Source organism: Onychomys torridus, chromosome 16 (genome assembly GCF_903995425.1).
Source record: "Onychomys torridus chromosome 16, mOncTor1.1, whole genome shotgun sequence".
Taxonomy (NCBI): Eukaryota; Metazoa; Chordata; class Mammalia; order Rodentia; family Cricetidae; genus Onychomys; species Onychomys torridus.
Genome location: NC_050458.1, coordinates 9,828,203 through 9,842,267, shown reverse-complemented (window position 1 = coordinate 9,842,267; position 14,065 = coordinate 9,828,203). Strand labels below are relative to the sequence as shown.

General features: G+C 39.7%; 1 protein-coding gene across 2 annotated transcripts in view; it reads left to right on the top strand.

Annotated features, from left to right (window-relative positions):
- The first annotated feature begins 3,814 nt into the window (after positions 1–3,814).
- Angpt1 (angiopoietin 1) overlaps positions 3,815–14,065 on the top strand; it is a 252,824-nt gene continuing 242,573 nt past the window's right edge. For both annotated transcript variants that reach the window (XM_036209059.1, XM_036209058.1), the window contains exon 1: positions 3,815–4,583. In XM_036209059.1, the coding sequence (XP_036064952.1) occupies positions 4,287–4,583 (297 nt within the window). In that variant the 5' untranslated portion in view covers positions 3,815–4,286. The remainder of the gene's footprint in view (positions 4,584–14,065) is intronic.

Sequence of the window (14,065 nt, the reverse complement as noted above, 5' to 3'; positions counted from 1 at the left end):
TGTGTGTTTATTTTACAAGTGGGTTGTTGGACTAACAGGGCTTAATGGCACCTGGAGAGAAGCTCTCCAAACTACAAGCTTCCTGTAGCATCTCTATCTGCTGTGGATGCTGTTGCCACTTACAGTTGATAGAAGGTTTGGGAGTGATCTGACATGGGATTAATCATTCGGAATGGACTGAAAGAATATCCTGCTCAAGCAACCAGCTTCCCTGTTGATGAGCAGACTGGACAACAATGTTCTGATTTCTGATTAGCCCTGTTTGGGTTGATCATAACATGAATCTAGGAGTTTGTGGCTGGGAATAGATGCCTGCTGTTTCTGAATCTTAAATCCTAGTACGTGATTTCTACTTGAGTCCTAACACTGAAGCATTCTTGCGGAAAACCTAGTTCAGGAGATATCTGTGACTAAGAGATGGGCTAAAGATCAAGTTCTTACTCTGCTATATAAAAAATCATAGGTCTTGGGTCATTAGCTTTTATGTGACCTAATTTTCTCATCTGCAAGATGGGTGCAATAACATATAATTGTGGGGATTCAATAAACATTAAGTGAAAAATAATTTGTTAAAGGGTAAAAATATGTATTGATATTGCACTCTGTTTTTATGTCTGTCTCATTCTTTAGGGTAAGTTTGGAATTACCATATTCCCTTATGTTTAGAGGTTTAGGAAAACTTACCCAACAAATACAGTGGGTGTGAGCAGTCTTGTAGTTACCAAATAAGCAAAAGAATGCATCAGTTCAGTGATTAGTTATTTCATTCACTTATTCACTTAATGTTTCATTCCTTCAAATAAAGTGCCTAATACATGCTGGGGAGTCGATGAAAGAGCAGAGATCATTTTAACTGCTCAGCACTAAAAAGAGAGAGAATCAAAAACAAATAAATAAAAGGATTAATTAGAAAAAAAAAAAAAAACATTAGACAGTGGGAGACATGAAAAGGAGGTTGTTAAAATTTAACAGAGATGTAACCACTTATTGGGCTTTATTGAAATCAGGAAATCTTCATACAGAAAGCAACAAAGCCTGTTTTTTTGGGGGGGGCATATTTAGGGCCATTAAGTACCCATTTTTATGGGGTTTCTGGTCTCAATGGGAATTGCAGCATTTACAGGACTGTGTAGATATGACTGATAGCCCACAGGTTTCAAAACTAGTCTATTCCAGCCTTTAACTTCATGTAATTGTTTATCACTTTAGAATTATAAAAAGGTTGGAGGTGAGGTAGAAAACTATTTTAATGGCTTGTGCTTCCTATCACTTCCTGAATTTGCAGAATGTTTCTGAAGAGCTAGCTAGTGACAATTAACTATTACCCTTGGTCAGATCCATGGTCCCCGAAGCATGTTAACCTTAGTGAGTGGGGACTTCCCAATGCCTACACTGTCCCTTAGCTGGAATTTCAGAACACAGGGGTTTATAGACATTTCTGTGTTTATTAACCGCTACGCCTGACCTGTGGATGTTTTCTCTCCATTGATACTAGCTCTTCCAGTATTGCGGACTTTTGATTTTTCTGGCAAAAATCCTGAATCATCTTTTTCTCTCGGTCACCTTCAACCCTATTAGACTTGCTTCAGTTTCCCCCTCCCTAGTTGTCCGTGCTTTCCTGTGGAAACTACATTTTCCTTCCGTCCCTTCGGATTGGAAAGTTCACATGTACAGACATATGCAAAACAGTTTGTCACAGCCCTTTCGGAACGCAGCGGCGCTGTAATAGAGACCTCATCATGCCTCCATCAACTCCCTTCCAATTTTCAGCTGCATTTGGTTCTTAACGAAGCACTTATAGGTGTTGGTTTTGGACACTCTTCTTTCTATGGATGATTTTCAAAGTAAGCATTGCTGGCAAGCACCCTCAGGAAATCTGCTTTTCTAGTCTGCTTCATACTGTGGCTGAGTGGGGATACCCAGCACTTTGTGGGGTTGCAGAGATTAAATCATATTTGCACTGGGAAAGGAACTCAGTTGGTAGAGCATATGCCTAGTTCACAGGAAGCCTTGGGTTCAATCCCCAGTGCTGCATAAACTAGGTGTGTTGGTCAAGAAGTATCAGGTAAAGGCAGGAATATCAGAAATTCAATGTCATCCTGGCTACATGAGACACCATTTTAAAATAGAGAGAGGTAAACTAGATAGTCCTGTCCTTTCTTTACTGGGTACCAGCAAGTTCTCTGCTTTGAGTGTGTAGAGCAATTTAGCTGGAGCCCTTCTGGGACTGCTTTAATTCCTGTTAGAGGTTTTCAAAGACAAGGCTGACCCAATGGTTAGAAAGTTAGTCTCAGAGCCCATTTGCATAATCCTCTGCCAGCTATGTGAGCTGTAACTGATCAGCCATTCTGTGACTCAGTTTCCTGTTGATTAAAAAAGAGAGAGAGTTAAACAGGATTCCTGTATCTTAGATTTGTTGCCGTGGTTAAGGGAGATAGTATATAAGGGATGTTTAATGTGAGCTGACAAGTAGCAAACTCGTAAGTGATGGTTATAGCTTCCTAGGAATAATATTCCCCCACAACTCTTGTGGTGGTCAGAGATTTTTATTCCTATGTCTGGCATAATATCTCTGTCTAATCAGACGTGTGTTATTGGGTGTGGAAAGGACTGTTGAACCTCATCGCTGTTCTTTTCCCCAAACAAACCACAACCTTTCTGGAGTCCATTTTGACCTCTCCTCTTCTTCCTAAAGAAGCATCTCTAATCACTTCTGACCTTCACCTCCTGCCCCACTCCCTTTCCAGGACACAGGCCTCACATGGTGGCTTCTGTTTGTACACAGGACTGAGAGGAGAGGCTCCCTTGCTTCAAAGCCAGTTCCTGATGAGAACCCCGCATGTAACAGAACATGCCTTATACACATGTCCAGTAAATATCCTGGTACCATACTAAATTCTGTAATCATCTCCTGGTCTTTGTATTTGATTGTCCCTTTGTTCAAATATATATATTTTGTACTTGGGAAAACACCTTCTGACCATGTCTTTCTTTCTTAATAAAACCACAGAAGTTTCTCTTGTATAAGCCATTGGCACACCTGGTACATGCTTGTTCTCAGATAGCTGGCCTCTGTAGCCACAAAGGATTTGTGTGGAATTTCCATTCCAGTGTTAAAGACAGACATAGCAATGCCAGAGGTTCTTGTGAAATATATGATTAGCATGTACCACAGGAATTAATAATTCTCAGGCCACTGTCTTAAACTGCAACCACATTGTTTTTGTAGGGAAGTTGCTCAATTTATACTCACAGAATGTAAACGGCTGCATTCTGACTGAGAAACTAGCTTCATTTAAAATCCATATCCCGAAAGGTACTCAGAAAATGCTACTTAGTATGCACATGCTATGTCGCTTTGAGTGACAAATTATGGTAATTTCCTTGATAAGTTGATCTTTTGATTCTTTTCTCCACCTCCCCCAAACCCAAGAACACACAAAGGGAGAATGCCCTCTCTAAAAATAGCTTTTTAAATGTTTTTCCCAGAGTAAATAAAAATGAAATTTTAATTTAATAATTTTATAGAATTATAATAAAAAAATAAGCCACTGGAGATTGTGCCAATTTGGAGTTTCTCAATTAAACAGTAACTTTGGAAACATATTTCCAGCGTGATAGATTTTAGTAGGTCAGCATGCACACCCAATTGTATTAAGGTGGACTGCGCTGTTTATTGATTTTTCTGTGCATCTGCTAAGGGCTCAAGGCAATTGTCTGCGGAAGGGGCGGGAGGGCCCATACATGATCGAGGTCATGCGCATCTAGCCAATTTGTAAGCTGATCCGCCGCCCAAAGCCATCAGCAATCCGTAGCATAGGGGCACACTCATGCATTCCTGTCAAGTCATCTTGTGAAAGGCTGCCTGCTTCCAGCTTGGCTTGGATGTGCAACCTTAATAAAACTCACTGAGGTCTGGGAGAAAATAGCAGATCTGCTGCAGATAGGGTAGAGGGAAGGGGCTAGAATATGTACTCGCAGCTGACTCAGGCAGCCTCCAAGCTGAACGGTTACTCAGAGAGGAAACAATAAATCTCAGCTACCATGCAATAAATATCTCAAGTTTTAACGAAGGAAAGAAACTATCATTACAGTAAAAATTTAAAAAGTAACATTTTAGAACAAAGCTAACAAATGGCTAGTTTTCTGTGGATCTTCTTCAGATGTTTTCTTTAAAGGGGAAAGAGTCAAACAAGCAGTTTTACCTGAAATAAAGAACTCGTTTAAAGGTCAGAAGAGAAGAGCCAGCTTTGCAGGAGGCACGGAAGGCAAGCGCTGGCAGTACAATGACAGTTTTTCTTTCCTTTGCATTCTTCGCTGCCATTCTGACTCACATAGGGTGCAGCAACCAGCGCCGAAATCCAGAAAACGGAGGGAGAAGATATAACCGGATTCAACATGGGCAATGTGCCTACACTTTCATTCTTCCAGAACACGACGGGAACTGCCGTGAGAGCGCGACAGAGCAGTACAACACGAACGCTCTGCAGAGGGATGCTCCACACGTGGAGCAGGATTTCTCTTCCCAGAAACTTCAGCATCTGGAGCATGTGATGGAAAATTATACTCAGTGGCTGCAAAAAGTAAGTGATCGCTTTCAGTTTCTAATTGCACGGAGCCTTTTCCATTCCCTCTCTGCAGGGAGCTCAGAGTTCCATAGGGGGGCATTTGTGTTTACCTTTTGCTCCGGGGGGCAGTGTTTGCAAAAGAGAAGGGAATCTCTTCTCTGGGCTCCACTTCCCGGGTAAACCAAGGGTCCCGGGCTTGTGCGAACCTCCCATTGCGTGGTGGCTCCCCATTTGTATGTCTGACACTGACACACTATATCAATGCTGGTTTTCTCTGTTCTAAAGTTTATTGTGAGCATTTTGACTGTCAAAGCCCAACTGTAGAAAAGAAAGCGCGCACTTCTTAGACAAGTTGGTGTAAAAAGCAATCAAAATCGTAATGGTAATACTAACTGGGATTTAAATTGATTGTACAGCAAGGACTTTTGTGAGCTACCAAGGGAAATCTTCATAAAGTTCCCCACCCCCAACTTTTAATAAAACTATCATTAAGTGAGAGTAAGTATAAAGTACCCATACTACATTTGTTTAGAAAGATTGTATTTATAAGTAAAGAAAACTTAACTTCCAAGCTGTAGATGAGCCTGTGTGATATTTGTTATTTATTTCATCTGTGCATGAAGAAAAAAAAAGTAAGAAAACAGCTTCTGATGTGAAGCCATAAGAAAGGGGTTTTGCCCATGATGAGGGTAGAAACTGAGCCCATGGCTCTCCAGAGTGCACCTGCAGATTGCTGAACACAAGAAGATTGCTAGTTCCTGCCAAGCCTCCTTTCCCTAGCTTAGTTACAGAGACAGCGCCATCAGGGAGCCCCAATCTCTTGAAAAACATTAATATTGAATACATATTTGATCCAAATTTATAAATGTCAATCGATGGGCATGTGGCTCTTTTTTCATAAGTCACAAAACATTTTGTAGTTGCTGTTGTTAAGAATGCCTTCTCAATGGCGAGGAGTTTCTCCAGCTCCCCTGCTGAGCTATGTAACAGGTAAATGCGTGTTTCCATAGCCATGAAGGCATTCCCACTTGTGAACTCTTCTCCCCCAAGACCTGTACTGGGGGAGAAGAGTTCAGTGTGGGCAGGAGGATCACGACTAGGCTAGCACAGCTAACCCCTCTAGGAGGATGTGAGATGGAGAAATGATAAACTTCTCTTCGGTGTGGTCCCAGTCACTTATTCTGGTCTGTGCCTGCTGAATCACTCTTCACACAGCTCTTCTCCTTTCGTCCACTAGGGACTGAACTAAGATCAATTATTTCTTTCGGCGTGAACTGGAACTTGGTAGATCTGGAGTTTCCAAACTTGGAGTTGCAGCTTCCTGCTACAGATCGCAGGTGAAAAGTTAAGGCTGCTGCATGTCAAGTAGGAGGCAAGCAGTGTTGAAGGATCATAGGTGCATTTTCTGGCACCGCCCCTAGAATCAGTTTATAATAGAACAACTGATTTTTCTTTGGCACAATTTCATCCTACTGTGAATAAATCACTTTGGTTTAATAGTTTGTTAGTATGGTCAATATCCCATCCACAGTGTTTTCAATGAGAATTCAATCATGATAAATTAGTCTGGGTTCTTTGAGGGGGCCACCAGTGGGAAATACAGTTCTAAATTGTGAATGAGCTATTCTACCAAAAATGTAATGTCTTGTTTTCTTTAAACATACAATCAAAATGGTGACTCACACAGTGAATGCATATGTTTTGTTGCTATGCAATTATCCAGCAGTGACAGGGCAAATGCAGTTCTGCTGGGGTTACATCATGTGGATATTTCATATGTTAATTTGTTTTGTGAAATAAATTTGATTCTCATTTGCTTTGTTCTTGGTCAGAGATTATGGCATAGTTTTCAGATTATAGCCAAGCATAAGTATTAAACTGTTCCTTGGTTATATCAATCCTCACAAGAATAAATCAAGCTGAATAGATGTTGAAATGTCCCTGTTGGTATGAGTCAGAGCAGTTGGCTTGACTATTGTCTGCTTGGATTTGCATATCTTTTGTCATTGTTAATGTGATTGGTTGGAGGATCAAGTAACCAAATAAATGCATTCATCAAAGAACTTGCTAAAGACTCTCATAAATTTCTCTTAATTAGTGTTTTCTTCACCCCAGACTCTAAACTTCATGTAATTTGTTTGTTTGAACACTCATATGCACACGTTTTTACTATAATTATTTGAAATATAATATTTATAACTTGTGCCATTTCTTTTTTGATTGTAAGTAGTTGCTATAGGTTAAGAAGTAATGTACTGCAAAAAGTGATGAAAACTGTACAGCGAATCAGTTCAGCTGTTTATTCAATAAAATCATTAATCAAAGTATGATGAACATTATGTACCTCATGGCATCACTGTCAGGAGTTCTGATGCAAAATAAATAGGTGTTATCAAGGCTAGGTAAAGCCAGCTGATTGTGGTAATCTGTTCTTACCCTTAAATATTGGTAAAGTGGATCTTTCTAAATACCCATTGTAAGATATTAGCCATCACAAGAGTAACATTATAAGACTCTTAACTTTTAATTACCCAACTTTTTCTTTCAACTGACAAACAAGTTATACAAGAGAGCAAATGATGCATTAGTCTCTGTAAATATCAGAACTTTATGGTATGGCTCTCTTGACATGATAGGCCTAATTCAAGAAGTTAATGTGATGTAGGATGATAGCTCTTGCAGAGAGCTGTGTAATTATATGTTCAACATCACAGTATATGTTTGGGTTTGAGGCTCCTTTATTATTTGAAGCTCCTATATTATAAAGTTCTTTGGGGAACTATTCCCAATGGTACCAGATGAATGAGAAGGACCACATCTTGCGTACCATTAAATGGCCATTTTCTATTGTTGAGGGGTTTTAAAAACTTTCTTTTTTTCCCTTCCTTCTTTCCTTCCTTGCTTCCTTCCTTCTGGCCTTTCTTTACTTCTTTCTTTCCTGTAGAGGTCAGAGGAATACTTGTAAGAGTCAATGTTCTACTGTGTTGGTTTCAGAGATCAAACTTGGGTCTTCAGACTTCATGGCAAACTCCTTCTCCTCATGAGCCATCTCACTGGCCCCTCTTGATATTTGTTGTTGTTGCTGCTGCTGTTTTGTTGTTGTTGTTGTTTTTGTGTGTTTTTACATTTGGTTGGTAGTCAAGGTCTCACTCTATACCCCAAGCCAGCACTTGGAACTCACTACATAGTGTAGGACAGGGTGGCCTCAAACCTGTGGCTGATCAATCAATCAATCCTCTTGCCTCAGTCTCCTAAATGCTAGGGTTATAGAAGGTTTGGTTGTTCCTATTGTTTATGATTTTTAATGTGCATCTGTTGCATGCATGTGAGTGTAGGTGTATATGCACATGTGTGGAGTCCACGCAACAACCACAAGTACCATCCTCAGGATCTCTATTTAGCACCTGTAAGAAAGGTTCTCTAGCTGTCCTGGAGCTCACCAATTAGGCTGGATTGGCTGACCATCTGTCCCCAGATTCTTTATGTACCCCCTCTCCAGTGCCAGGAATATAAATGAACACTGCCACGCTTAGTTTTTCATGTGGATGCTGGAGATTCCGATTCACATCCTCAGATTGACAAGCCCTTCTTGGACCGAGCTAACTCCCCAGTGCCTCTTTGCTGCTGTTGGTTTTGCATGTTTTTGGTGTGCTCATCTTACCCTCTGGTGACTTTTTGGGACAGAAAGCTGGGTGATTGACTACGTTCTGTGCTTTCTGAGAGGATTCTTTTTTCTCTTTTTCAATAGTCCACAGGATTGCTGGAGCTATAACTCCATGGTACAGTGCTTGCTTAGCATGAACCCTTAGGTTCAATCCCCGGTTCTGGAATACACAAAGAAACAAACAAGTTAGTTTGCAAAGATGCACATTTGAAATATAGCACTGTAGAATTTGGGGCAAATACTTGGAGAGTCTGCCTTCCTTTGCCAAATATTTTGCTGCTGATGACCTCAATGCTAACAAAAGGTGTGTGTGTGGGGGTGGGGGGTGCTTGTGTTTTCTAATCATGGAGCGACTGCCCAAGTATATGAAGTGACTAGCAGATGATTAATAAACTACAGACTATTTCTTTCTAATGTTGAAGGAAGCATAAATATATGATTCATGTAAAAACTGGTAAATAGAACTTTCAATTGCCAAGGAATGTTGATAACTACAATTTTCTTTGAGTCAGGTTGTGACAATGCCCCTACCAATTTCATTTGAAGACTAGATACCATGATTTTCAAGCAAAAACAAAAAAAGTCCCTCTTAATCTACATTAACTTTTCAACCAATATATATGTTTTATTGTTTACTTGTTTCACTTTTGCCATATGAAGGAATAAAACCCTTTCTGGCCACAGAATCTGAGCGCTTGTACCTATCATGGACTCAATGCAAGCTTCTGCCCAATATTAATTCTTTTGATATATATCAGAGTCCAGTGCCAAGGCAAGTCCTTTTCCAGGAGACTACAGCTCACCTTTCTCCTTTATTCCACCTAGCATTTCACATTGAGCCCCTTTTTAATAGTGCTTACCCCATAGGTAATTATTGCATTGTGTAATTTAAAATAAATAAAAACACATTAATTTCTTCCTTAAAAATCCTCCTATAAACTCCCTATTATGAAAGAGCAAATTCCCAGTTCCTTACCACAAAGCCCTCTATCAGCCTCCCTATCCCCCTCTCTGGCCTCATCATTATTACCTTCAAAGGACATTCCAGACACTCAAATGGCATGGCTTTTCTTGTGATTTCTCCAAGAGACAAGCTCATTCCCGCCTCAGGCACTTACAAGCTATTTACGCAGGGCAGAAAATTGGTCCTAAGCTATTAGCATGGATGCATCTGTCTCCCTTAGGTTTTCAATCCTTCAGACTTTTCCTGAGCTACCTTCTCCTCCTCAGTTGGCTGAGTGACCTGCTAACATGTTACACTACCTTATTTTTATGAGTCTTAAAACATTAAAATATAATTCATCACTTCCCCTCTCTACCCTCTTCCATATATCCCCTTGAATTCTCTCTTGAATTCATTACTTCCTGATTTGAATTGTTTAATTTGCAAATATGTAATTACAACAAGCTGAGTCTGTTTATAATTTTACTTGTATGTATATGATTTCTGGAGTGAGCACTTCGGATTGGAAATTCAATTCTCAGGCTCTTCCTGGACTATCAGCATCCCTTAGGTGACTATACCTGTCTCTCTAGTGTTGGACCCTCATGAGGTTGCCCCCTTCCATGTTAGCATTTCTATTTGTATCACCCTTGTTCATGTTTTCAGATCTTGTTTAATTGGCGATTGTAAAGAGACTTCATGGGTGTAGTATCTCTGACCTTTCTAGGAGACACATTCTCACACCAAATTCCTGCCTCTCTGGTTCTCATAATCTTTCTGCCCTCTTTTCCCCTAGGAACAGATGTTTCTTTGGGGGCTGGATGTCACATGGTCACTTTTTCTCTGCACTTTGATCAGTTGTGGTTTTCTGTTACTGTCTCTATTTGTTACAAAGAGACTTTTTTTTTTTTTGTTCTTGGAGACAGGGTTTCTCTGTGTAGCTTTGCACCTTTCCTGGGACTCACTCTGTAGCCCAGGCTGGCCTCGAACTCACAGAGATCCACCTGTCTCTGCCTCCTGAGTGCTGGGATTAAAGGATTACGCCACCACTGCCTGGCTGAGACATTTATTTATTAAGGGGTAAGGCATATACTTATCTGTGAATATAAGGGATCTATGTTTAGAATGTAGTTAGGTATTATGCTTGTTTAATACAGTGCAGGGTGTAGGTTCTCTCCCAAGATCCACCACTTCACTAGCCCTAGATAACTGGCTAGCTTTCCAGTACCAGGCATGGTTTTCCTCTTGTTGAGCTGGTTGTAAGCCCAATCAGAGAGCTGTTGGTTACTGCCAAGTATGGGTACCACTGTTACAACCTTTGGCTTACTGTGCTATGCTGGTTGTTGTGGTTCATTGATGTCATAGCTGGGTAGGGCTGTGGTTCACTTCACTCCCTTACAAGCTTGCATGGTACTTTATGGTACCATGAAAGCTGGTCCTTAGGGAGGAGGATTTCAGGTCAGATCCAGCTCAGACCCATAGGGTCCTGTGTTTGAGGTGCATAATTTCTGCAGCAAAAGGGACTTAACCTTCAACTCTGGAGGCAACCAAAATGACCTCATTTTTTATGGCATTTACTGCTATATTATATAATATTAAGAATTGTTTTTCAGAAAATTTATTCTGTCTAATACATGCTTGGGCATATAAGCTCCCCTAGAACAGAGTTTTTCACTCTTATTGATACAATTTGCCTTATACCTAAAAGAGCACACGGCACATAGTAGGACCTCAATAAATATTTGGAGAAGGGATAACTTGATATTCTCATAGGCATGATGTACTATGAAGTAAACACTTTATCTGCATTGTTGATTATTTTTGTTGACTGCATTTATTCTTTTGGTTGCATAATGACCATTTGATGACAATTTTTGAAACAGTAGGCAGACGATACACTTTCATACCAGCAAATTCAACCAACCTCAGATCAAAAAGTATTTTTAAAACATGGGACTCAAACACACATGAATTTTTAAAAATTTTTTTCCTGGAAAATATGGTAAAACAATCATTACACAGCATTTAGCTTATATTAGTTTTGATAAGAAATCCAGAGTTGTTTTAAAGTGCATGATGTGCATATGTAAGATGAAAATGGTATAATATTTTTGTATAAGAGATTTATCTATAGATTTTATCCTCTGATGGGAGATCTTGGAACTAACCCCTCTCATGGATACTAATGGAGGAAAATAGTTTCTTCATTTAGTAATGAAATGAAAAATTCCATGGAGATATTCACAGTATAAATAACATTTATGATAATAATGCTAAACTATATTCCACATATTACCTCTTAGATATGAAACATGAGAATCTTTTAAATAACCCATATCAAGAGCCATCAAACCATTGCCCTTATGCCAAATCCTGTCTGTCACCATGTTTATAAATAAAGTTTGATTGCAATAGAACCACAACCACACTCATTCCTGTATGCGTTGCTTGAGGCTGTTTTTGTCCTACAAAGGCAGACAGGAGGAATTGTAGTTGAAATGACATGGCCCATAGAGCCATGTTAGTATTTAGGTATCTGGCCCTTTAAAAAAGGTTTCCTTATACCTGTTCTATATCATACTAAGAAACCGCATTGATATTGGGACTACTGCAAGATAAACTGGTTGTGTGGGAAAAACATTGACCTCCAGGAGGCACAGGGAGGTCTCTGGCAGTTGGCAGAAAGCCTGACTAAGCCAGTTCTTGGCATGGTGTTTGGCATGCTGTGAGGTGACATTTTCCAGTGTGAACAAGAGAATTTTGTGTCTTTTCTTTCCCCCACTCTTCATCAAGTGAACAGAGAACTAGTCTTGAAGCTGGTACATGCCGAAGGAAAAAAGCTCCTAGAGAATGATACTGATTTGCCACCTCTGTGTAAACAAGGCTGGGAGCTCCTGTTTCCGTCCTGTCACCTGAGGCATTAGCATGGATGTTGACTGGAACCATTTTGTGGTCTCAGAAAAGGACCTCAGTCAGCCTCTCCACTAGCCTTCAGTGCACTTCAAAAGTGGTCTCCCTCCCATTTTGTTTCAGATCGATCATTAGAAAGGGAGCTCACTTGTACAGGTGTCAGAAGGGAGGAGCGAGGAGTGAGATGCTTGGTTGCCAAATGCAGGACATTGTCAGCGCCATCCTAGACCAACCAGGCTGCATTAGGAAGTTTGGATTTCCTTTGTGCCTTGCCCTGGTAGAGACTCATGAATGGCCTTTTCCTGGACCCCGTCTTTTGTCTCCTCACTTTTCTTTCTTTCTTTCTTTTTTTAATTCCACAAGCTATGCTGTCCGGTTTGTGCAGATGTACAACACTAATTCCATTCTGAGTCATCCTCAACTTTTGTTCCAATACAAGATTATCCTCTGCAGTGAAGTTGGGAAATTCCAAACCCCCTTTGGTTTTGGCCCCATGGTCTGAGGGAAGAAGGACCTCTTAGTGTTTAAATCTTTTTGCAATGTGTACAAAAGATATGCCGTTCTGTTATCAAAGAGTTTCTAAAGAGCGAAGCCCCTCTGGGTTATTTTTCCTGTATTTGGAGGTTATTTCCTGTATTTGCAGGTTCTGAATACAGTCCTCTAATTCTTGCACAGAAATATCAGATGGGAGGGGTTAAGCTTGATTGGTCCTAGCTGTCAGTCTGTGATTGGACTCTCTTCCCCTAAACAAAAGAAAGAACAGTTTCAAAGATGTAAATGCTGCACAGAGCCAACTAAAGCTTAAAGTTCATCATTCCATTGGTAATATGTTCATGTCTCTTTTCTTTTACCTTTATTAGAAAAATATGGTGTAAGATAAATCCTGTTTGATTGTACAGTTCACTTACTACAAGAATTATGTATTTCTTGTTTGCTTTAAACTACTGAAGGAATAAAAAAAAATTACCACAGACGCCAATGTGTATAAGGTCAATCTGCAGGTGGAATGTGAATATGATGCTAATATAAGATGCTCATGTGAGTATCTTAGCTATTCATAACATGTTTATACCACCAAATTGACACACATCAAACTTTATGGAATGGCTGAGGCTGCCTGCAGGATAAGAAATATTAAGTTTTAGTGATTGGGAAATGGGTATGCTTTGTCAGTAGTCTCAGGTTTTATTTGTGAAAATCAAATGAGGTATACTATAGTCTTAGTCCTTAAAAATTACTGTAAATAAAACCAGAAAGTATTTTTAAATACTAATTTACACTTTCCTCTAAACTGTTAAGGGTCCCAGGGTGCCATACACAGGTCAACACTACGGTCACTATTAACTTACAGATAGCTAGCTGGAGGCCCAGTGGGTACTTATTCTTGCTCAATATTGCTCTAGCCATCAGTTCTTGTATCCTGTCTCATTGCAAAGATATAAGATATAGAAATTGCAAATTATTACCAATATCTCCAGTCTTTTTATCTTTCTTGTCTTTCATTTGGTTTTTAAATAATAAGAATCGAAATATTAGATGACAATCATTTTAATAGTTATTGAACAGTAGTTCAATAGTTATTTAATAAATTGAATATTTAATCATCAAAAATACCAATAATTCAAGTTTACAAATCATGTACATACGAGCATGTAGGTGAGGGTGTACATGTACATGTATGCATTTGATGGTCAGAGAAGAACCTCAGATGTCATTTATCAGGCACTGTCCACCTTTATTCTATTTACTTGTTTGTTTGTTTTGAAATTGGTTATCTCAGTGACTAGCTTATCAAGTAGGCTAGGCTGCTCAGTGAACCCCACAACCTGTCTGTCCCCGCCTCCTCCCTAGGCAGTAATCACAACAGCGTTCTTAGCTTTTCTCCATCACTAGCCCCTGGCATACTTTTTTTTCCTATTTTTCTTTTATTGAAAATGGATTTTTTCACAATGTATTCTGATTACAGTTTCCCTTCCCCCA